Source organism: Leuciscus leuciscus (genome assembly GCF_965113295.1).
Source record: "Leuciscus leuciscus genome assembly, chromosome: 19".
Taxonomy (NCBI): Eukaryota; Metazoa; Chordata; class Actinopteri; order Cypriniformes; family Leuciscidae; genus Leuciscus; species Leuciscus leuciscus.
In genome coordinates, this window is record NC_138743.1 from 6391743 (window position 1) to 6416751 (window position 25009).

The following is a 25009-nucleotide window of genomic DNA, read 5'->3' on the forward strand; positions in this document are numbered from 1 at the left end:
ACTCAGCCTTGTTTAAGTCAACATAAAATTACAACCTGTTTTATTTCCCCGATTTGAAGTATTTCTGACTAAAACAAGATATTCAGCTATAAAAAATATGTAGGTTTATTTATTTATTTATTTTTTATACAATCATTAGGACCAATTTCTCAATTTCATTCATGGACTTTTTGAGTGTTTTGAGAGATCTGGGTGAATCTTTTGGTGAACAGATTAAAAAGAATAACTGTGGTGAATCAAAATCCCAGCCCTTGTGGTAATAAAAGAAGACAGGATAAAAATCATGGACAGTAAGTGTTTTACCTGACATTTTCGTGGCGGTACATGTACATGGTGTTGAACTGCTGAGCATCTGATTTCTGATTGGCTTCTTTCTTCATGCCCTGAAGCATCTCATCTGCTATGTGCTTCGGCAAGATGGACAACAACAACTCCTCCTAAACACACATATAGAGAGAGCACCTGTCAAGTTTGGGAACATTAAAAAAATGTAAAACGTTTTTGAAAGAAGTCTCTTCTGCTCACCAAGGCTGCATTAATTTAATCAGAAATACAGTTAAAAACAGTAATATTGCTAAATATAATTACTGTTTTCTATTTGAATATATTTTTTAAAGTAATTTATTCCTGTAATCAAAGCTGAATATTCAGCATCAGTACTCCAGTGTCACATGATCTTTCAGAAATCTTTCTTTCATGATTATTTGCTGCTCAAGAAACATTTCTGATTATTATCAATGTTGAAATGAATGATCAATTTAATGCATCCTTGATTAATAAAAGTATTACCTTCTCTCTTTTTTTTTTTTTTATCTTATCACAAACATTTGAATTAAATCATTGTTTCCACAATAATATTAAGCAGCACAACTGTTTTCAACACTGATAATAATCATAAATGTTTCTTGAGCATCAAATCATTCTAAGAAGTCGGAACATGTGACACTGAAGACTGGAGTAATGATGCTGAAAATTCAGCTTTGCATCTCAGGAATGAATTACATTTTTAAATGTATTACAATAGAAAAAAATTATTTTAAATTGTAATCATTTTTCAAAATATTGCTGTTTTTACTGTATTTTTGATTAAATAAATGCAGCCCTGCAAACTTTGTCAGATTCAGTATTTTTCTCATTTGGTGGAGCATCAACAGGTGAATCTAATGTTTGAAACATTTTTTATGTGCTCTCTCTAGTTCATGAACAAAAGAGTGATGTGGGATTTTGGGAGTTCGATCGGAGCACATTAGTCTCTTGATGCGGTTGCCATAGAGAGATAAACCCGTCAGCTGTGCTCTGATTGGCTGAATGCACTCAACTCCCAGAAGCCCCCACTGCTGCTATGGCATTCTGAGTTTGATGGGGTATCTGGAGAGTGGAGACCATGTGACCACACAAGCAAGTCGGACAGAAAGAGATGCTGACAAAAAAGCAATTAAACCGGAGAACAGACAGTTTGGTGCCAGCGATTATACAGGTAGATTCCACTGAAACACTTAACAACAAATAATGGAACATGTTGTCAATGTGAATGGGGTAAGTTGTCACAAGGGAACCTGCCATTAAATTGCAAAATTTTAACAGTAAAAAAAATATGAAATACAATCCAATTCAATAGCAAAAACGTAAAAGGTGGCATAAAAAAAACTAAAAAAACTTGAATCCGTTTCCCCATAAAACAAAATGCCCCTTTCAATATTGCTGTTTGTTTGAATGGTCCAAAATAGCTAAATTGACCAATGGTATAGGTTAAGGGTGGGACTGTCACCAACAGCAGGTGGCATGAGTGTTTTGGAAAACATTTTAAAACAGTTTCTATGTTTGAAATTCGGTTTTGTGAAGCGAGTGTACCAGAAATTACACTTCTCTAGATCTGGATAAGAAAAAGATCTAAGAGGAGCCATCTAGAGGAGTGGATTTTCTCCTTTTTTACCTTTTCCCCAAGACACACACACACACACACACACACACACACACACACACACACACACACACACACACGCACGCACACACACACACACACACACACACACAGAAATACTTGCTGTAAGATGTAACTTGGATTATCAATCATTTAAAAAAATTCAATATAAAGAAAATCTATAATCTAGTTGCAAAGTTTAACTTGATGTACTAAAAGGACTAAAACTGAAATACAAATATATAGACAGTTAAAAAAAACTAATAAAAATTGCAAAGACACAAAGCTAAATGACTAAAACTTTACCCTAAAATGAAAATGGAAAATATAAAAATGAAAAATAATTTAAAGTATTAATAAAAACAATAACACTTTACAATAAGGTTTCATTAGATACATTAGTTAACTAATAATAAACAATACATCTACAGCATTTATTAATCTTAATGTTAATTTCTATACTCACTAATACATTATTAAAACCAAAGGTTGTTTTTGTTAACTTTATTTAAAACTCTGTGAACTAACAATGAACAGCTGTATTTTTTATTAACCAACATTAACAAAGGTTAATAAATGCTGTAAAAATGTATTGCTCACAGTTAGTTCATGTTAACTAATGCATTAACTAATGTTAACAAATGAGACCTTATTGTAAAATGTTACCATAAAAGCTATAATAATATCTCAATCTGCTAAAATAACACTGTTGTCAGAACACAAATCAGTTTATTATAACCTCCTTGTTTTCAAATAAAAATCTTGAAAATTAAAAAGTAGAAAGTTATTCACATCTAAAATGAAAATATAAGTTGATATGAATGTGTTTTGGATGCACCTAAAACTAAAATGACACAATGTTTTGCTATAAACTAACACAAATGTCACTATGCAGCTCTTAAATAGCAAATAAATGTATATGTTTGGATGAACTAACCCTATTGCAGCAATTTAATGAGATATTACTTATATAAAGGATAGGACTGATCTTAAAACTTAGTTACTGTGTGACCAACATAAAATAATGTGTGATGGCAAATTTGGACTCTTGGGTCTTTAGTGTCGCTGCTGTCACAATAACAGCAGCCTGGGGAATGACTTCATTACTGCAATAAGAGTGGCAACAGAACACAACTTTCTCTGTGTGTGTGTGTGTGTGTGTGTGTGTGTGTGTGTGTGTGTGTGTGTGTGTGTGTGTCCTTGTCTCTATTCTGCTCAGATGTGCCAATAACAGGTAACAGGACACAAGGGCTCCAGAGCAGAGCTCCACCACTGAGCCCAATTAGAGCATCTCTGTACTTTCATTACTCACACACTCACAGACATGGATTAAGCATCCGGTCCACTTATTAGAGAGATAATTTGTGTTTGCAATGCATGTTTGTGTGTACCTGTTGTTGACCCTGTTCCTTCAGCGTTAGACTGACTTCCAGTGATTGTTTGGCCTCTAGGAACGCCGTGCGGTACTTGCGGTCGGCCATGAAATATGACATCACGCCCACCAGCACAGCAGCAAAAAACAGCATCAGATTCGCCACAAGCTACGAGAAACAACACACTTCTGCTTGAATATAAACACTCCAGCGACACAGACATCATGTTTGTTTATATGGAAAATAGATGTCTGAGTGATGTTTTTGAGCCTGTCCTATGACGTCAATGTACAACTGTTTTTTTTCCAGTCACATATGTGACCCTGGAATACAAAACCAGTCACAAGTCGCATGGGTATATTTGTGGCAATAGCCAACAATACATTGAATGGGTCAAAATTATCGATTTTTCTTTTATGCCAAAAATCATTAGACTATTAAGGAAAGATCATGTTCATTGAAGATATTTTGTACATTTCCTACCGTAAATATATAAAACATTTATTTCTCTGTGAGTGAATGCATCACAAACGCAAACATTAAAGGCGATTTTCTCAATGTTTCGATTTTTTTGCACCCTCAGATTCCAGAATTTCTAATAGTTTTATCTCTGCCTAATATTGTCCTATCCTAACAAAGCATACACCAATGAAAAGCTTATTTATTCAGCTTTCATGTGATTTCAAAAAATGTACCCATGTGACTGGTTTTGTGGTCCTGGGTCACAAATATCGTCACATTGCATGAGATCCTTCTGTGAGCTCCACCTCTGTGATATGAAACACATGACTCTCGTTTCATGAACACATGTTTCTCTCGCAACCCTCTGGTGTCATAAATCACAGTTTAGAGACTGATAGCATAATTATACCACAGTACCACCACAGTATTGTTTATAAGGTTTGGTCAAATAAAAAACTGTTAATTTACATTAAGCATATTTTTAACATTTTGAAGTTAGTAAGACTTTTTAAAGTGTTTGAAAGAAACCTCTTAAGCGCACCATGGCTTCATTTATTTGATAAAAAAATACAGTAAAATTTAACAGTAATTTTGTCAAATAATAATACAATTTAAAAGAACTGTTTTTCTATTTGAACATATTTTAAAATGTTATTTATTCCTCTGATCAAAGCTGAATTTTCAGCATCATGACTTCTCAGTGTCACATGATCCTTCAGAAATCTGCTTCTCAAGAAACATTTCTGATTATTACCCATGTTAAAAACAGTTGTGCTGCTTAATAATTTTGTGGAAATTATCTTTTGTAACATTATAAATGTTGCAAGAGATTTATAATGTCTTTCTCTCTCATTATAAAATCTTTTGTAACATTATAAATGTCTTTACTATCACTTTTGATCAATTTAACTTATCCTTGCTAAATAAAAGTATCAATTTCTTTTTAAAAACATCTTACTGAATGGTACCGTATGTGTAAAATTATATACAATATATTAAAGTTTCCTATAAAATTTAAACAAAAATTGTAGTATAAAATTGAAATAAAAAACAGATTTTATAGATATTATAATTTAATAAAATGATTTCACGTAATATATACGTTATCATGTGAAGTAAAATTTTGATATTACCCTTTACAAAAAATACTGTGGCAGTAACAATAATATTAGATTTGATAAACACCATGGTAAAATGATCCCAAGATATCTGAAAATGGTAATCAATCACCTTTACAATAAAGGTACTGTGGTGATACAATGGCAAGGAAGTGCATTCAGAACCATGATATAGGCCTAGCTATTTGTGGCAAGTCTCGAGTCCCACGGAGGAGCTCCGGAAGGAGAAAAGGAGGAGTGAGGACAGTGAAGGAAGAGAGAGGACCAGGCCTGGACTATTTATGTTAGTGTTTTGTTTTTGTTTAAGTGGTAGAAGACTGTGAGGGACTGCCGCTTTACTTTCGTTTTGTTGTTTGTTTATTTTATTAATAATATATGATGTTGAACTTTCGTGGTACCATGAGCCTTGAGCCTGGTACCAATGCCATTTCTTCACTTACAGAAAAGTTTTCGTCCCTGTTATTTTAAGTAGGAGTATCTGATTATGTAACCTGACAAAACAAGAAGTTGTCCAGTGTAAGTGTGTTTGTGTCACCTGTCTGATCAGCACTGGTAACTGTAGCTTATCTTGTTGTCTCTGCGCAACAGTGAACCCCAGCAGCAGCGTGTGCGCGCAGCACGAGAGCGCGCTCAGGAGCGCGATGTGCGTCAGCGTCAGCGGGAGCGTGAGGAAGAAGGAGAAGATGAAGAATATCTGCCAGCCAACCGTGTCACCGGCTTCGTAAAATCCCGCGAAGTTCAAACTGAAGTAGCACAGCACGTGGACCGTGATGAGCAGCCACAGCGCGTAAGGCACGAGGCTCCGGGACACGGCCTCTGGCAGCAAACGGAACCGGGACAGAATGTAAAGCAGAATATCCGAAACCAGTCCACCTGCCGCCACCGCGAGCGTGTTGAGTTTATCCTGAGAGTAAACAACCGCGCACATGATGATCACATAACTGTTGAACACAGCCGCGAACACGATCAGCACCAGTAGCGTCTCCTGCCGCTGGCGCAGAAAATACGTCTGATAAACTTTCTCGAGAGACTCCGGGTTAAACTTAAGACGCATGAATCGCGGCAGAGACAGAGACTGAAACCCGCCGGACCCACGCGTGTGCGGCTCCGCCACGGTAACCGTTACCGGTCCGTCCTGAATCCCGTCCACGGGCATTCTGCAGCTCTAGTTGAGTTTCACGTGTAATAGACTTCTGCTATCTGTGGTGGATCCGTCACGGCTGTCGGGGTTTATTCCGCTCGGGTTTGAGTTGAAACACACCGGAGAGGTTCAGTCTGTCATTCCTTAATGATCTCCGGCTCCGTTTCCATGACAAACACATCTCGAGCTGCTCTTCCACATCCTTTACTTACAACAAGAACGAAGCAGAAACAAAGCAAATTGGTTACAGTTACAAAAAATGTTGGTCATAAGTTTTCATGTCTCTATAACACTAATAAATAATTAACAATTCAATATTTAAAAAGTAGGCCTACACATGACCACATACATTTGCTTAGATTTTAATCGTATTTTCACCACAAAAACGCTAGTGTTTATAAAAATAAGTAGAGTATAGCGTTTGCCTCAGTCGTTTAGCATTTAATGTCATAGCCTATAACATGCGAGGTATCAAATTTTCATGTGATAATTGCTTAAGATTTTATCACGGTATAGCCTACGGTATTTTCACGATTTTTATTTTTTGTGCTAGTCTATAACTTGTTTAATAACTTTTTTTCTTATAACAAAAATAACTGAACATTTAAAAACCATAAAGTAGCCAAATACATAAAGATGTATAAAATAAACAAACGTTTCAAACACATTAAATAGCAAAATAATTAAATATAAGAATTATTATAAAGAGCAATATGTATCACTTTACAATAAGATCTCATTAGTTAATGTTAGTTAAGTTAAAAAAATTAAGTATGAAAATAAATAGCATATTAACTCTAAGCATTTAAGTAGTCAGTGCTGCGATGAACACAATTGCGAACACAAAAATCTGAATGGCTGTTTAAAATCATAGACAGTAAAAGAAATGGACACAGCGACCCCATTGGATTCAACGGAGAAAAGTGAAGTCAATTAGAAGCTCTCACTTCCTGATGGCTGACCGTACTGCGCAGACTCAAACTGAGCTTGACGACGTAGATGTGACGTGAGCAACCCGTCTGTCTTCTAGTAGCTGTGCCGAGAGAAATCTGAATAATTCCCTTCCGAAACTTGCAGAGACGGAGAGTGTGAGTAGGAGCTGTCCATGAGCTAGGAGGAGGAGAAACTTTTGCTAAGTATTATGATTAATTATTTTGTCATTTTGCCTCCACGTCCCCCCGATTGCCCGCGAGCTTCTCCTCCTGTCCATACGGTAATCTATCTACTGAGCGACAGAGAGTCGCGTGGTTATGACGCAGTCGTTAGCCTATTTTTACAAAAACTGCTTCTACGGGGCCATAACGTAAGATACAAGGTAATGGAGCCTTTTATACATTTTCGTGTTTCTTTAGACGCCTCAGATGTAAAGTTAATCGCTGTCAAAGTGACGCCAAAATGAATAGGAGTCAATGGAATGCTAACAGCAGGTGATGGTCTGCTAATCAATGGCGGCGCCCGGGGAAGCTTCAGTTTCCGGCTGAAAGATTACCCCTTTGTTTAAAATACTGGTCGGAAACAGAAAGTAGCACAGCTGCTTTGTTTACGGGGTAACCGGGGTAACAGCTGCATTTCTGCTGTTCCATCAGCGCCATCTGCCTGTCAGAGAGTGGAAGTGCATTTGCGCCATGTGCTGCTCATGTGTGTTGGGGCTTGTTTATATCAAAGTGCGCAGCATTGGAAGGTATTGTGCATTTTAACTAGTTGATGGGAAAAGTTTTTTTTAAATGCATTTAAAAAAAACGGAATAATTCATTATATATAATTATTCACAGTATTTTGAAGTGCCCACAATAACAATATTGTGCATGTTCATGATCGTGGTATATCGTATTACCGTATACCGGCACATGTCTACTACACAATGTAGTTGTGGTCGGACTAACTGCGCCAAACAAAATATATTCACTAGACCAACACAGATATGATTGTATATATATTAAATTGGTTTAAAGGGATAGTTCACCCAAAAATAACAATTGTGTCAATATTTATTCATCCTCATGTTCCAAACCCATACGCGGTTACTTTTCCCACGGAACACAAAAATAGAAATGTTAAGATCTTTACACAGAATTTGTCATACAACAGCAACTAGGAGCTGTCAAGGTTTAAAAACAAACAACAACAACAAAAAAAACACCACAAATGTATCATAGTCCATAAAAATTATAAAATCTAGGTATGTTACTATTCAATTTGACAAATAAAAAACTGAATAAACAAAATTGTATCTTACCTGATTAAGGTGGAACTTGATATGTTAGGCTCCCATTGTTATTGTGGCAAAAGACTAACATTTCCTGTCTAATCCCACCCCAAATAAAAACATTTTATTGTTTATTATATTATATTAACTGAGATTTATAATTACTCCTCCTGTTAAAGGCAAATATTCCATCTTGTAGTTTTGGTAAACAATCCATGCGTCACTTATGGTTTTCCAATAATCTTCATGTTAAACTGTCAGTATCAAAACTGAACCTCAGCAACAAACAGCTCCAGCCTCTCTCTCTCTCTCTCTCTCTCTCTCTCTCTCTCTCTCTCTCTCTCTCTCTCTCTCTCTCTCTCTCTCTCTCTCTCTCTCTCCCTCTCTCTCCCTCTCTCTCCCTCTCTCTCTCTCTCTCCCTCCCCTCCCTCTCTCTCTCTCTCTCTCTCCTCTCTCTCCCTCTCTCTCTCTCCCTCTCTCTCTCTCTCTCTCTCTCTCTCTCTCTCTCTCTCTCTCTCTCTCTCTCTCTCTCTCTCTCTCTCTCTCCTCCCTCTCTCTCTCTCCCTCTCTCTCCCCCTCTCTCTCTCTCTCCCTCTCTCTCCCTCCCTCTCTCTCTCTCTTTCTCTCTCCCCATCTCCCCCCCTCTCTCTCTCTCTCTCTCTCTCTCTCTCTCTCTCTCTCTCTCTCAGAGTGATGCTGTAACCAAACCCAACTCTTTCCAGGTTGCTACAGTGTGTTCTCTTGTGAGTATAAGGCTCATACTCAAGGGAACTATAGAGAAATGTGTTGTCGCACTAAGTTTTCTATCCTATAAAATGTTGTAATGATCCATATTTAATGGGTTAGTTCACCCAAAAATGAAAATTCTGTCATCATTTACCCCCCACGTCGTTCCAAACCCATAAGACTTTCATTCATCTTCAGAACACAAATGAAGATATTTTTGATGAAATCTGAGAGCTTTCTGTCCCTTCATTGACAGCTACACAACTACCACTTTGTCACTTCATAAAATTCATAAACTAAAGAGATTGTAAAACTAATCCATATGAATTGAGCTGTTTGGTCCGAATTTTCTGAAGAGACTTGGCCGCTTTATAAGATGAACAGATTTTATTTAGGTATTAATTATTTTCACATATAAAGATTAATCAATTCATACACCAGTTGTAGTAAACAGAAGCTCAATCATGTTCGCTTGATGTGCGAAAAAATCAATGAGGTTCATTCTTGTGTGACGCAGGTTCAGTTGAGCTGCTGTTTATGTTTGTTGATCAATGTTTAAATGTGAATAAAAGCCTAAATTCAATCTGTTCATCTAAAGTCTAAAGTCTTGATCAAGTCTCTTCAGCAAATTTGGACAAAACCGCTCAATTCCCACGGAGTACTTTTATGGTCTTGAAGCATCAAAGTGGTAGTTGCGCAGCTGTCAATGGAGGGACAGAAAGCTCTCAGATTTCATCAAAAATATTTTCATTTGTGTTCCGAACATGAACAAAAGTCGTACGGGTTTGGAACAACACGAGGGTGAGTATGACATCATTTTGGGTGAACTATCCCTTTAAGGCTGTGTTGGAAAGTTTTTTCTTTCTTCAAAGCAGACCAGGAGACGTTGGGATCACGTTCAAACAGAAGAGTTTCTTTATTTGAGCGCGGCTGCGGTTCGTCCAACAAAATCTAACGTACATAAATTTACATGGTGTCTTATAGGCATTTTAGGAGGAGGGACTTTTGAAGGTGGAGACAAATTCAAACAAAGCATGTAAATGAGTATACAGGTTAAGGAACCCGCCCCAGACCGGCAGTCTCAATTTAATCAGCATACCTATTCAAATGCTGATACTGACCAGGAACTCCGGTTCCAAGGGCCATCCCAGAGCCATTAAAGACAAAGGTGAAAGTCTCCCCTACAGCTAATCCAATCAACCTAACGATTCAATGTCTGGGCTCCGAAAGGTGAGAATCTCAGTGATCTGACTCATTTAAAACACAATAGAGATTGCAACTTTGCTGACATCTTAACCTTAAAAGCTAAAATCAGTATTCTTCACCGTGATGTTATGTAAGGAAGCATATCTGAAATAGATTCTTAAATTTGTAACCCTTCAGCTGTCAATCTTTGTTTAATTCATTTCTGTTTGTTTAACATGTTTTCTTATAGAATCATAGAACATTCATGTTGCAAAAGCATTAGTAACATTATAAATGTATTTTTCATTATGCCTGGTGTTGCACACAAACTCATTTGTGTGAGTTTTTATACTTGCAGGACTCCACATCCGTCACAGGCATCCGTCACTTGCTGAGATGTCACCGTCCTACAGCAGGTGTGTAAGTAAAGAGCTGTTTTATTGAAACATTTAACCTTTCTTCTCCAGTTACACTAATAAAAATGATTTTGTGGTGAAGTAAATACTACAGAAAAAAAACAAAACAATGTAATTTAGATGAAAAAGTTAGTTCAGGCAAGAATAAAAAAAACTAAATTATATATTAGTGCTCAATTCAAGCATGTAGAAATGAAAGCGTAAATATCAACGTAATAAAATTACTCAACTTTTCTGATACTGGTGTTCCCATCATGCACTGGGCCTTGAATAATTAAAAAGGTTGATTTTTCACTGTTTTCCAGCTCACTGTTTTATCATTGCTTTTGTGGTTAGGATTAGTAACTTGCCATTTTGTGACATTTGGAGTTAATTTTCTACTCAAAATGACACATTCACACACAAAAACGATCCATCAAATGTTTTTCCGTCATTGTGTTTTGTCTACCAAGTTTTGAGGTCTCTGCGTTCACATGACTCATAACTTCTAAAATGTATATATGGTTTCTCACACAATATCTATCGTATTAATTACTTAGATGTTTCTAAGTAAAGCATATACTTTAAAAGTGTGGTTTAATTCAATGCTATATTGTTTGACTGAAATGTATTGCAAGGGAAACTTCAACTAAATAGATATTACTCAACCTTTTACTAGCCAAGTTAAAATTACTTATTTTCTTTGTTACTTTCACTTAACTTAGTTAAGTAGAGTTTACTTAATTCCATATGTGTGTGAAATATACTTAAAAAATATTTGTGCAAAAACTTGCCAAAGAAAAATTAAGTAATTTTTACTTAGCCTATTGTTTTTTTAGTTGTGATCCTCATGGCGGCTCGGTCGAACACGGGGGCAGCAAACTCTTCCTTTTGATTTAGTTTTAACAGAATGTGTCCTGTTGTTAAAGCTTAAAAGCCAAATGAAAACAGGACTGAACGAATGAATGAAGGCACACCAAGTAAATATTGTTTGATAAATAATACTAGTACTTTTTCTATATGGGAATTCATTTAATATTTTCTTCCATTTTTTTAATGAGATTTTCGAAAAAAACAAAATCACTCCAAACTCATTTGTTTTGAAATACAATTCATGTATTTTAGTAGGCTACCTTTAGCAATTGGTGCTACTAATATTGAAACGTACACATTCTTTTAAAGAGGTATTAAAATAAAAAATTGGCTTTAAACAAAAGAAAATACTAGTAATAGGAGAGAGATTAAAAAATATGTGAATAAATATTGCAGTGTAGAGGACAAGAAATGAATTAATACAAAGGCTGGTTCAAAATGGATAATAGCAAAGCATGACAATTATAATTGATGATAATTATGAGACTTAAGTGATTGTTTTAGCACCTGTAAAAATTCTGAAGAGACACTTTTGAGAATATTTCATGCATATATACATATATAATATATACATAACCGTTTAAAACAATTGTTCTGCTTGATGAATGAAACAAAGGGGACATTATGTTCAAATTCATGGAATGTGTCTGTATATTTTACATTTATTTATTCCTTCACAGGTGATCACAGAAGACCACAGATAAAAAATTTCCCTCCGCCACATTTGAGATATATAGCACAGCAGTTTGTACAACTTTAGAAGATCCCAACGTGCTTAGAATAAAAATATTCAGCTAGAATTGTGTGTATAAAGTACATTCAGAATGTTTGACCAATGAGTCAATATAGAAAAACATTCACACATAACATCTGTGAACAGGACACACAATCAACATCATTTTCTTAGAATAAAGTCCAGTCATTTTTTTTTTTACATTTCACAGAAATAGAATAAAATAAACGATCGTATGAATCAGTAGACTGGTTTCTAATGAAATCTAAATTGAAAACATTCATCGTGTCATTGTCTTTAACTTTGCATGTACAGCCTATGTTTAACACATTTGCATTTTACAGACATGAGGTTTTGTTCTGGGATTTAACTTTAGACAAAAACAAAAAAAACTAAAATTATATTAAGATATCATTGTCACAGAAATCGTTTCAGCTGGAGGCGTTTGTTTTATTTCTATGATACTCATGATGACTTTAAGATCATTTCAATCCCCGCTGATGACTATGTACCGTACGTGGTTGATGACTCAACCAAAGTTCATTGCCTGTCGCCCACAGGCGGGTTGCGTGCGCAGTTCCAGCGGCCCCTGGCGGTCAGAGCGGGTAGTGCGGCACGCTGATATGCTGGTGGAACGCGCCGTGATGCGCGCCGTACAGAAGCTCCGTGGACGCGCCGCTCAGGCCCGTGCACAGCGGCTCGTGGTTACTCAAGACCGTGGACAGATATTTAGCCTCTTCTGTGAGTCTCTTCACCTCTTTCCTGAGCGCGGCGTTTTCTTTCTCCAAATTTTCACTCTCCTACATCACAAAGAGAAAACAAAAGATATTGATTTAAGCTCCAGAGGTCATTTTCTGAAGAATATGTATTCATTCAACAGGACATGAATTTTGAGTTGCGTCCTCTAGAGGTCCTCAAAGTTACAAACACCGCAGAATTAGCACACACTATCCTATTAATCATGGATTACACTGATTTCTGACGCATTTATGAGCTTTTCATAATACTGGGTTAGTAATCCTGGGTATTGAGTATTCAAGATTTCATGCTGTACATTCACGGTAAAGGGATAGTTCACCCAAAAATCTAAATGTTGTTATCATTTACTCACCCTCTTGTTGTTTCAAACCTGTATGAGTTTATTTTTTTCTGTTGAACACAAAAGAAGATATTTTGAAGAATGTTAATAACCAGACAGCTGACAACACCCATTGACTTTCATAGTAGAAAAAAAAAATTGGTGCCGTCAACTTTTTGGTTACCAACATTCTTCAAAATATCTTCTTTTGTGTTCAACAGAAGAAATAAACTCATACAGGTTTGAAACAACTTGAGGGTCAGAAAATTATGACAAAATGTTAATTTTGGGATAATAACTATCCCTTTAATGAGGTAAGAACTGTTTGGTTTATGGTTGTCTGTTGCTAAACTTACTGTGGGTGTTTGATGCTACTATTTAGGGTCAACGGGGGACCTTGTTAAATTATGTTAACCTAAGGTTAAGTGTTTCATGTATAATATTTATAAGTCAAGTAATTTTTAATTGTATTTGCAGTTTTCACAATGCTTCAAAACAGCCGTAATGAAAACTCCCCTACAGATGAGGAGGAATCCAAGACTCAACTGCATTGTCCTCTGCCAGGCACATATCTACATAAATGTCCACAGGTACATTTTTAACAAGCTACATGTCTAATAATAGAGGGCTAGAAATAGATGATAGCGTGCATATGTTTTTTGGCCATTATTTTTAGTTCGTTTAGGGGGTCATGAAGGTTCCCGCTCAGCGACGTCACCGCGGCCTGTGATCTGCAGCTCGACTATCCGCTCCGATGCCTTCCAGTCACTAGGGTAAAACCCCTCTGACAAGCGTCATTCAACTTTATCTGCCCACGGCCTATAGCGACACCTTACCAGAAATGATAACTGAACACTCCCCTTGACGGCCCACGTTTCTCAGGCAGGCCTCAACCAAGAAACACACAAACCATTAGAAGACACTACAGGAAACGTGTCATACGGAGGGAAATTTCAGCTTCCTGTTTATCAAGCATAGCCGTGAAGAGTGAAACCACATACTACACTGAACACAGCGAGTCTCCCTTACACAGAACTGAGCTGATGACTTTCCTCTGTGACATATTCAACTGAATTTTTTATTATTTCATATCTTTAGATTATAATATCAACATGATGCTGCTCTGGATACTAACACTGAGTGCTTCTCATTAAAACATTTAAAAAAACTGAAATTGCAAGAAAACCAGATTTAAAACTATTGGGTTTTTCTCTGGTTTTGATGATAAAACACAAACAGATGCACACAAGACATGCACACCAGTGTTGTTATTGTTAACGAAAATATTAAAAATAGTTTTCGTTAATTGAAGTAAAGCTGAGATAAAATCAAATAGATGAAAAATAGAACTGTTGCCTTGGCAATTACCATTGAAATAAATAAGTACTAAAATTACTAAAACTAAACCTGAAAATAAATTAATGCTAAAGAGATAATAATAATATAATTTTAGAAATTAAACAAAAAAATGAATGAAAACTGAAAATATAAAAATAAAGGATCACTTAAAATAATAAATATTAGAGCCATGACCTTTACTCGATAAAAGTTTGAGGTGTTTACACATCAGGATATCAAGCATTATCGGAGTAAACACTAAGTATTCATGTCTGCTGTCGTGTGACCTATGTGTGCATTTCTCAAAAGCTGTGAAACCTCAAAAATCGAAATGATATGATATGGGGTTCCTGTTAAGTGGTATGTTCCTGTCGGGACAGCGTCTCCCACTTTGCGTTTAACCGGTTGAGTTCAGGGGAACTCACATGAGGTCTCTGTGTGTGTGTGTGTGTGTGCTATCAGATAACTGTTACTGAGAATTACAGCGGGGGCTGTCGGGACTGACAGCAGGTCAACTAGCTAATCAAACCAATCTCTTGCTGAGAGAAAACTGCTACTGAGTTCACTTTGATATCCGCGTTTATTCTGTGAATCAGACCAGATCTCATTCTCAAGCAGAATCCCTTCAGTAGATTCACACCAATCACTAGTGTATAGAAGCTTATTTAAAGCTATAGTTCACTCAAAAATGAAAATACAGGTTCAATTTGTTTTGGCTGAGGGATGGATGTGTGCCACTGAGTTGTGGTAGTGCAGCCCTTGTTAGAGAAACACGCTCTAGACCCTTCTGTCCTTTAACATTTTTGGCCTATTTCTAAACTTCCTTTCATGGCAGAATTCCTAGAAAATGTTGTATTTTGACCATGGAAACTGTGTTGGTCTTGTCTTAGACCTGAGTGTGGCGTTCGACACGCTGGATCGTATCCTTTTGTTAGAGCGCCTTGAGCGGTGTGTGGCGGGGTAAAAGGATTAGCCTTATGTTGGTTCTGTTTAGGGATGCACCGATATGAAAATTTTGGCCGATAACCGATAAGTCTTTATATTTGAAAGCCGATAACCGATATATTGGCATATAAATCTAAATCCAAATTTGTATATAATTTAGAAGAGCCTGATTACAAAAACAAGTCTCACCATTAAAAGTCATGTCCCAAGCACACAATTATAAAGTTCTCATCATAATTGTATGTAGCCTATATGACAGATTTGCGTTGTACATGTTGCACTTAACTGTATTTACCTTTTTTGAAGTTATTCTGATCATATTTCAAGCAATTCAAAACCATCATGGAAAACAGTGTGCATCTGAAGCGTCTCAGATGAAGGAATAATCCTTTATTTATCTGCTTTAATATATCGACCAAATTTTCTCATCAGGCCGATACCGATATGATGGCCGATATATCGTGCATCCCTAGTTCTGTTCTTACCTGAGGGTAGGACATTTGCGGGAAAGATTGGGAATCATTATTTTTATGCTGCTCCTGTAACTTATGGGGTACCTCAGGGCTCTGTTTTAGGGCCGTTACTTTTTTCCTTTACATGATTCTGCTGGACTCTATGTTTAAAAAATATGGCATTTCATATCATAGTTATGCAGATGATATGGAGCCGTATATCATCTTTTAAAGCAGGAAGTAATGTGTCTGCTGGATTGCCTTGAGGAGGTGAAAAAGTAGGTTGTGTTTGCCAGTACAGAGTATGGGGCAGTTTTCAACCTGTTTAAAAAAGTCATGCCACTAACTTAGGCGTAATTTTGGTATGCTTTTATAGCTTTAAAAATGCTTTAAAAATCAATAAATCAATGATTGATTGATTGATCATCTCCTCTCAGCCGTATCAATCATATTTCTCTCACATTTTCATCTGCTCATTTTCAATCTAAGTGTGCCCTGTTTTGATGTCTCACAGTTCTCATAACTAAACGTGACGCAAAATTTGAATGTGCGGAAACGTGAATGAAAATATCTTGTTTTGTGTTCCAGACAGTCAGGTGTGGAACGACATGACCGTGAGTAAATGATGACAGAGCTTTCGTTTTTGGAAGGACTGTACTTTTAAATCGATCATAGAGTTTGGAGGATCTATTCCTGTTGTTGATGTATTGATGTAAAGATGAGCATAACTGCACTAGGTCTGTTCCTGTGAGTCCTTAGAACACCATGTGCAGTTATCAGAGGAGAGAAAGGACATGAGTAATACCAGAGGGAAACACCCTATAAGACGGTCACACAGATGCTGAATGAAAGTGATAGAGGGTTTTGGATTTGAGTAAGAGCCAAATACAATCCAAACGGTTTGATAACTGTTAGACAGGCGTGTGCTCGGGTTAAGAGCACAGTCATTGAATGTACGGATGCAAAGCATCACAATTCTGTTAGCAGACCTAGAATAAGTCATGCAGATTTGAGGATTGTTGTTGTTGTTTTCTTGATAAATTACAGAGAATTTACTAGGTGCCGCTAGCTGAGCGGTTCACCCACGCCATGTAATTAATGCCAGAATCTGAAGCAAACAAGACCAGAGCCACAACAAGTGTGAAGCACGACAGAAGCCATGACGCATCACCACATGGTCAGTAAAGCTTCATGTAAATACAGAGCCGATCAGCATAACGCCTGTAACACAGCTGGACGCAATGATGCTGGACGCCCTTCTCCTCATGGATTTGTCATCATTTTATTTTCGGTTTTCTTGAAATGTTTGTTTGTTTTTCCTAAAAATCTATTTTTTGTCTTCCTAAACCTTTTTAGGGCCTGTCTGCAGAGCTAAAGCCGCAGCCACACTACACTTTCGCATGCGAAATGCCAACGGACACTGCAACGGTTGCACAATGACATCATGCGGCGTCTGTGGCATATCAGTCTTCAATTGGTCACACATCTGCACGTGATACGAATTCGCAGGTCAGAGTTCAACATATTTTAACTTTGGAACGCAGTGAAATGCAAAACTTCTTTGCTTGTGCTTGCATTTCCTGTCTCCTGCATTTGTATTAATATGAATGGAAGTCAATGGAACGAAAAGTGTAGTGTGAACGAACGGTGAACAGGGAACGTTCTCATAACTTCCCCAATGTTCTGGCAAGGTTCTCTCAAAGTTATGAACAAACATTCTTCCAGTAATGTCAATAGAATGTTAGTTCAAAGTTATCTGGTCTTTAAAAATATTCTGCAAACTTTTTTTTTTTTACAAAGGGGCATGTAAACATTATCTATAAATCGCTCATGGAATGTTTTTTTTTCAGATTTTTTTTTTTTAAAATGTTACTACTTGTTTCATAATGTTCCGAAAACATTCAAAAGTAACGCTTTGTTTTGCAATATGGAATGTTCACATAACCAAGAAAATAATGAACGTTCAGAAAACATTCATAAATAGGCTAATGTTATCATTAGCCTACTTAATGGGAACGTTAGCAAAACGTTCTTAGATGTTTTTGTTAGCTGTGTGTATCTTCTGCCTGGTCAGATGTCACGGTTTGCTGCACGAAACAATGCATTGCATGTCTGTTTTGTTGCAGAGCTGCTTATACGAGTCAATTAGAACGTGTTTGTGTGGAAATGAATGCATCAGGTGTATATGTTTGAAAGTTCTCACCAGGTGCAGACTGTCGGCTTTCTGCGTCTGTCTCATTCGGCTCTTCTGCGCCGCGATGCGATTCTTTTCTCTCCTCATGACTTTCCTTACGTCATCCGACGAACCCTAAAGATCAGCACACAAGAGTTCATGCGTATGTCAGCACAAAAACACAACTTTAAAGTTAATGTGAATGGCATTTGCAACACATTTTACTAGATGCTTTTCGTCATGATAGAATGGACCGCCACACATTTCTGAGGAAGCTTTTTGACCAGGATGAGGCTGAAGGTCCAGAGCTTGTTCACGTATCCCAATGGAATTTTTTTTATTATTTAAAATCGTATTATTATTTGCAATTTTTGCTGTAACTTCTATAATATCAATTTCAAGTGGTATTAGATCACTGTGTTGAATATTGGCAAGAATTTAGCCTAAAAATGACTGTTGGTTAACATTATTTTCCATGTCTGCACAACCTACTGCAGTTGATATCAGCCGGAAAGGAAAGTTGTTTCAGGGATATTATATTTGTATGAAACTTTCTGAAGACAAACTTTGAAATGACATGCACCAATTCATTTTGCACAATAAGACCAAGAACATTTTTCTCCATCAGTTTTATTTTAGTATTATTTATATACTATTATAGAATTATTTAATCATATTTTGAATTAGCTTTTAATTTTATGTTTTCCGTTTTCTTTTAATTGTAGTCATTTTGTTTTGTGCTTTTGTAATTTTTTTAATTATTTTTTAAAATACTTCTAAATAGCTTTTTAATTTCCGTTTTATAATTAGTAATTCGGTCTAATTTGGGTCTAAATTGAACTTTTTCATCTAACATTTATATTTTATTTTATTTTAGCTTTATTTCAATTACGGAAAACTATTTTTAATGGTTTAAGTTTTAGTTAACAATAACGATAACACTGTTCTCCATTAAACAAGTTTTATTTTTTTTACTTTTGATAACCACCTCCATATCTGCACGTTTATCACATGTGGTAGACAGGTGACATTTTCAAAGATAGAAGGCAATCTTTTCCCACAACCCCTGTTTGCAATGACGTTCTTTTCTGAACCCACAAGAATCAGTGACTTTTTCCATATGACAAATTCACCAGAATTAGAGACCCTCCTCGAGAAAATGTGTGTGTGTGTGTGTGTGCAATGTCTATGAGTAGCTCAGTTTCAGGTGAATTTAGGATGGCATTTACTGTCATCCAGCTGTTTCATGATGAAAGTAGATTTGTCAATGAAGCATTTAGCTGCAGTTTACAAAGCTTTAAAGTATTTGCAATGAATCAATTTTGGTACTTATTTTTAGTAAATGTGCAAAGTCAGTTCAAAGTGTCCAAACACTGTGGCCACTGCATTTGCATGCATAAGGCATGTAACCAAAACATGATTTGCACTGTTGCTATGTCTGAATCATGTACTCTCGGTGATAAACATCTCTATCGTCCGTCGTGGTTGGAGAGGATGTAGTGGCCGTTGAAGTAGATCACCTCAGCTCGTATGGCCTCGAGCCATCTTTAACGGCAGTTTCACAATCACTAACATTCTGTCAAACTCTCTCTCTCTCGCTGCATGAAGCTGTGTGCAACTCAGTAGTTCTAGTCGGTTGCTCAACACTAAAGCTGATTACGTTTATAAATGTTGACAAAGCATTTCAGGGTTACGGTAGTATGTGTTTGGACTGAAGGTTCAAACCACCACCAGCCTCATGACTTCCATTCAACACAATCATAATCTTTCATACACACATGTGCAAACCATAGAAACATGCTAGCACTCTTTACTCACAGACAGAATTGGAAATGCATGTGAAATCTACAGTGCAAAACGTGTTTAGATGTCAATCATTCCATATTCAATTTAATATTTAAGTATTATATAAAAATAATATTTTTATATCACATCTGATTAGATGCATGTTGCATCATTTATTTCAACATTGACTAATTTAATTAAATTCAGTTTAAGATAAGTCAATTATTTCTGTGATTAAAAAATTTGTTTTTATCACTTATATATATATTTTATATATATATATATATATAATGTTAAAATATTTATAATTTTTTTTAATTATATATATATATTTATTGTGTATAATTGTATTTTGTCTTTTGTATTTTTTATCTTATTTATATATTTCTTTAATTAATTATTATTTGCAATATAATTAAAATGTTTATATAATTTTAACTGCTCAATACATAAAAATATAATAAAATGAATAAAAAATAAATAATATTTATTATCATATATCCTGTATGTTTGTATTTCTAATATACTTAAATAAAAAATCTATTTATTTTTTATAATTGATCATAATAGTAATAAATGATGTAAATAAAGTAATGTTTTAAATGCATTTCCATATGCATGGTGCTGGTTAAGTCTCTCTTACCTGTCTATTGCCCGGTGAGGGTGATTTGGTGTAGCTGGTGTCGTTATTGTCAGAGCCCTGAGCCATGCCACTTCAGTCCCTGTGAAACCTTTGACCTCCTTCAGAGTCTGTCTTCTGCTGGTGTCTTTCTCTCAGCCTGTGTATCTGTCTGTGTGTCTCAGTCTATGTGAGACTGCATGTGTTCAGAGGAGAGACGTGAACTGATGGCGGTCCACTGACGAATGAGTAGAGACGGCAGCACTCGCACGCTTTCTTCTCTGCTTCACTCCTCCTCTCTCTCTCTCGCCCTGCCTAATTAGCGACGTGTGATGTGGTCGTAGATAGAAAACCTCTACTGCACTAGACTGGAAGTCACATGGTTCCTGGAAACTTTGCATAAAGAGTCTTATTCGCAGCAGAGCTGATCAACCTTCACAAACAGGACAGACAGTCGGAGTATCACATCATCTCCACATGCATGCATGGTTAATGGCCTCAGAAAGTATTTTGGAAACTTAAGTAACACTTGAAAATGAGAATGGCATTGCATTAGATAAGAAAAAACATATGAAATAAAGTGCCATTTATATTAAAGAATGATTAGCACAAGCATATTTTTCACATTTATGTGAAAATATTCATATTTTGCTCACAAAAAGAGCTTGGTTGGGTTTTAAATGCTAATACAATAGATGAAAATGCTGAAAATAAAATATATTGTGTGACTTTATGTTAGTGAAACATTAGTTTTACCGACTACATGCATCCATTAAAAACACAAGCTGATTAAAAGTCATTAAGCAAAAATTATGTTTAGTGTCCAAATATTGTTTGGAGCCACTATAATATCTATTTAACTTCCTCTGCGTTATATTTAACTCTATCTGAGATGAATTAACACTGCCAAGTCTGCTGTGTAGTAATGTTGGCAGACAGCATTCCTACCGTCTTTGTGTGTGACATTGAGATACAGAGAAGGACAGAGTGATGGGTCTCATTTCTAAACTCCTCAGTGGTGTTTACCAAGTTAAACATCAGTATTCCTATTGCTCATGCTGAGGGTTAGTGATTTGAGAAAACCTATAACACTAAGTGTCACTTCACTGCTTCACTCACAGATATGAATGATTTCTCATAAGGTCAGTGTTTTAAGAACACCCTAACAACCACACGCTAAAAATACTAGCTCTAAGTGTCGGGGTTTTGTCACGTTCTCATGTCTTGTTCTGTTTCGTTTTGTTTTCATAGTTTTTATTCTCATTTGCCTGAGTTTTAGTTCATTTTTAGTTGTCATGGTTTCCAGTCAGTTCTCACCTGTTCCCTGTTCCGTTAATGATCTTCCTCTGTGTATTTAAGCCCGGTTTCTTGTGTTCATTGTCTTGCGTTAAAGGTTATGGTGCGGTGGGCCGGTGCGAAGTGGCACGGAAGAGGAGAATGTGGACTCGGTCATGGCTAGGGAAACGAGGAATGCCAATTTTGCGAATAGTTTGCGAAGTTTTTAAGTTTTAGCGCCATGTCGCATTGATCAATCAATACGCCATTTCACATTGCATTTTTAATGGCTAGTCAGTAGACGTAGGTCCTAGCAGCGAACACACTGTGAGATAATCATGCTAAATTTCTGACACTGTCAGGTTTACACTGGCAAGCTCCTCTTAACCTTCCCTCAGAAAATGAATGAAAATATGACTCGATCAGCTGCCGAGCTCATGAATCAGTGTATCGTGGACACGAATCTGGGCACTGTTAAGAACCCTGGTTCACTACACACTGGGACAGTGATTACTCAATATCCGGTGACATGATGTTGTAGAACGTCACCGCTGGTCTTTTTGATATCATTTGTTATGCCATTTAAACAAATTGCTTTGTTACATATCCTTACAACATGCAGCCGAATATTAACTATAAATGTCTAGCAGTGTGTTTTAATGCTGACATATAAGAAAAATCTTTTCAAATCTTCTATCGCGTGTCATTATTGAGTTGGCTCGTGTGTATTATGATACGTTCCTGTGCACTGAAAGGATTTCGCGATTGAGCCATCCCTTAAAATGGCCGACAAGTCGAGCTGATTTAGCATATTATTATATTATATTTTACTTTATTTTATTTGACTTCCGTTTTATTTTATTTGTTAAATAATACTTTAATAGTTTCACCACTCAAACTATATGAGCAAAATAAAAATATTTTTTATTTATTTTAATTCCTTTGTTTAATAATACTTTGCACTTTTGCTATTACATCACTCATTTCACATGTATTGCACTGCACATGCAGTTATGTAATCAGTTTTGCTTTGCCTTGCCAGTAATTAATTGAAAGACTCTGAACTGCCAGAGAAAGGCAGAGCGAGAGAGAGAGTGTGAGAGAGAGGGAGTGAGAGGGAGTGAGAGGTGCTTCCCCTTCTGATCTGGACTGTTTCTGCAGGTGTACACTTATACATTGTATTACTTAAGCTCAAAAATTCCATCTGACTTCACCCTCCACATTACCATAAGATGAACGCCGCCCGAATTTCTTAAGCAGCAGATTTTCATAAACTCTGTTGATGACAGATCTCCCACCAGAAGTCCGCTAGCAATCCAGTGGCACCAAAAACAGAGCAGTTACTGTCAGTGATGCAAATGACACCCAGTGCCAAGCAGTGAAAGCAGAGATCTTCACATGTTTAGAGAGATTTCCCCAAAATGACACCGAAATTTAAACAAAACCAGCCTCAGCTTTTCTTGTTTTCCTCAGCGAAAGAAACCTGGAATTTCTAAGCTTTAGAAATGATATTGCCTATATACAGTGGCTGATGTAAACTGTGAAGGAGGAGACAGAAATGTTTGCTAATGCTTTTATCACCATTAATATTGCTCATTGCAATTAAACTGCTCAATGCAGAAGAGGACATTCGTGCTTGTACTTTTATAAGCGATAAGACTTAAAAAGGCCAGATTTAATAACAGCTTGTGCTGGCTCAAACCCTCTTTTGGCATTAAAAAAAACAGGATTTACTAAAGGCACGCAGTGAAAAATGAACGCTGAAAAAGGCGTGAACAGGGTAATTTTTGCGGCTGACATTATTGCATATGCATTTGTAGGAGTTTCCCATTCAGGTGCTAAATTTATGGGAGGAGAGTTTTTAGATGAATCATGCAAGATGATTTACTAAGGTTTGCGCTCGTCAATTTACTGGTATTCACAATATTATTTACCGCCCCCCCCCAAAAAAGCACGTCTTAAACCAGACGCTAGTTTGCACTGCTCTTGCTAGATTGCATTGGTCATTATAGAAATGATGCTGTGTTCACGCGCTGAACCTTCCGCTCCCATCTGCGCTTTTAGGAAATTTGCGTTCTCACGCTAATTTGCACTGTTTAGTAGATAAATCTGGCCCCACAGACTGATAACGCGGCTAAGAAAAGACTCCAGAATATAACATTTTAGATTAAATATCTCTTTTGATTTGGGCCAGATGCTTAGCAACACCCTAGCAACCACTCTGAACCACTCTAAATACTAGATAAGTTGTCAGACCAACTGCATGTTTTGCATGGCTAGAGATGCTCATTCCTTCAAAAAAAGTAAAAATATAGTTTATAAATGTGAATTTTTTTTGCATATTTACATTAATATTTATTCATTTGGCAGACGCTTTTATCCAAATCAACTTGCACATATATAGCATATAGTTCTATATGTTTGTGAAATTAAGACCAGATCATATCATACAGTTCAAATGTTTGGGGTCAGAAGTCTCTCATGCTCACCAAGGCTGAATTTTATTTATTACAATACAGTAAAAACAGTAATATTGTGAAAATATCATTACAATTTAAAATAGCTGTTTTCTTTCCTGAATATATTTGAAATGTAATTTATTCCTGTGAATTTCCAGAATTATTACTCCAGTCTTCAGTGTCACATGATCCTTCAGAAATCATTCAAATATGATGATTTGCTTCTCAAGAAACACATTATTATTATCAGTGTTGAAAACAGCTGTGCTGCTCTATATTTCTGTGGAAACTGCCATGCATTTTTTTCATAATTCTTTGATGAATAGAAAGTTCAAAAGGACAGCATGTATTTTTTGTAACATTATGAATGTCTTTACTGTCACTTTTGATCAATTTAATGCATCCTTGATGGGGGGAAAAAAACCTTACTAATTTCTTTCGAAACAACAACTAAAAAAAAATCTTACTGACCCTTAACTGTAGTGTTTGCATTTCTAGTTGCATTCCTGGTTGTGTTGTCATTTGCTGAGCGTGTAGGATGCGACAGGAACAGATCTGAAGGGAACGGACGCACTCAGATGAGAATCTGAGGATGATGTCTGTCTAGTGATCAGAATTCAGTGCAAGGCCTTGTGAAGAAGCTCTGACTGATTCGTGATGTGTGTGTGTGTGTAGGTGGAGTATATCCAGTAAGCGCAACACAATAGCAAAATATCCATTCACATCTCTGTGGCTTCTCATCTTACTCATAC

The 25009-nt window shown here is 36.5% G+C and overlaps 2 protein-coding genes across 2 annotated transcripts in view; both read right to left on the bottom strand.

Annotated features, from left to right (window-relative positions):
• The window catches only part of adcy3b (adenylate cyclase 3b), a 24319-nt gene extending 18027 nt beyond the window's left edge, over nt 1-6292 (bottom strand). The window contains exons 1-3 of the mRNA XM_082146593.1: nt 5410-6292; nt 3313-3462; nt 304-437 (exon numbers count right to left, since the gene is read on the bottom strand). Of these exons, the coding sequence (XP_082002719.1) occupies nt 304-437; nt 3313-3462; nt 5410-6030 (905 nt within the window). The 5' untranslated portion in view covers nt 6031-6292. The remainder of the gene's footprint in view (nt 1-303; nt 438-3312; nt 3463-5409) is intronic.
• Nucleotides 6293-12042: 5750 nt separating this feature from the next.
• Nucleotides 12043-20833, bottom strand: batf (basic leucine zipper transcription factor, ATF-like). The gene is made up of 3 exons (XM_082148672.1): nt 20548-20833; nt 18150-18254; nt 12043-12933 (listed from the first exon to the last, which is right to left on the bottom strand). Exons 1-3 carry the CDS (start codon nt 20611-20613, stop codon nt 12730-12732), a joined length of 375 nt encoding a protein of 124 aa, XP_082004798.1. The 5' UTR covers nt 20614-20833; the 3' UTR covers nt 12043-12729.
• Between the last annotated feature and the right edge of the window lie 4176 nt (nt 20834-25009).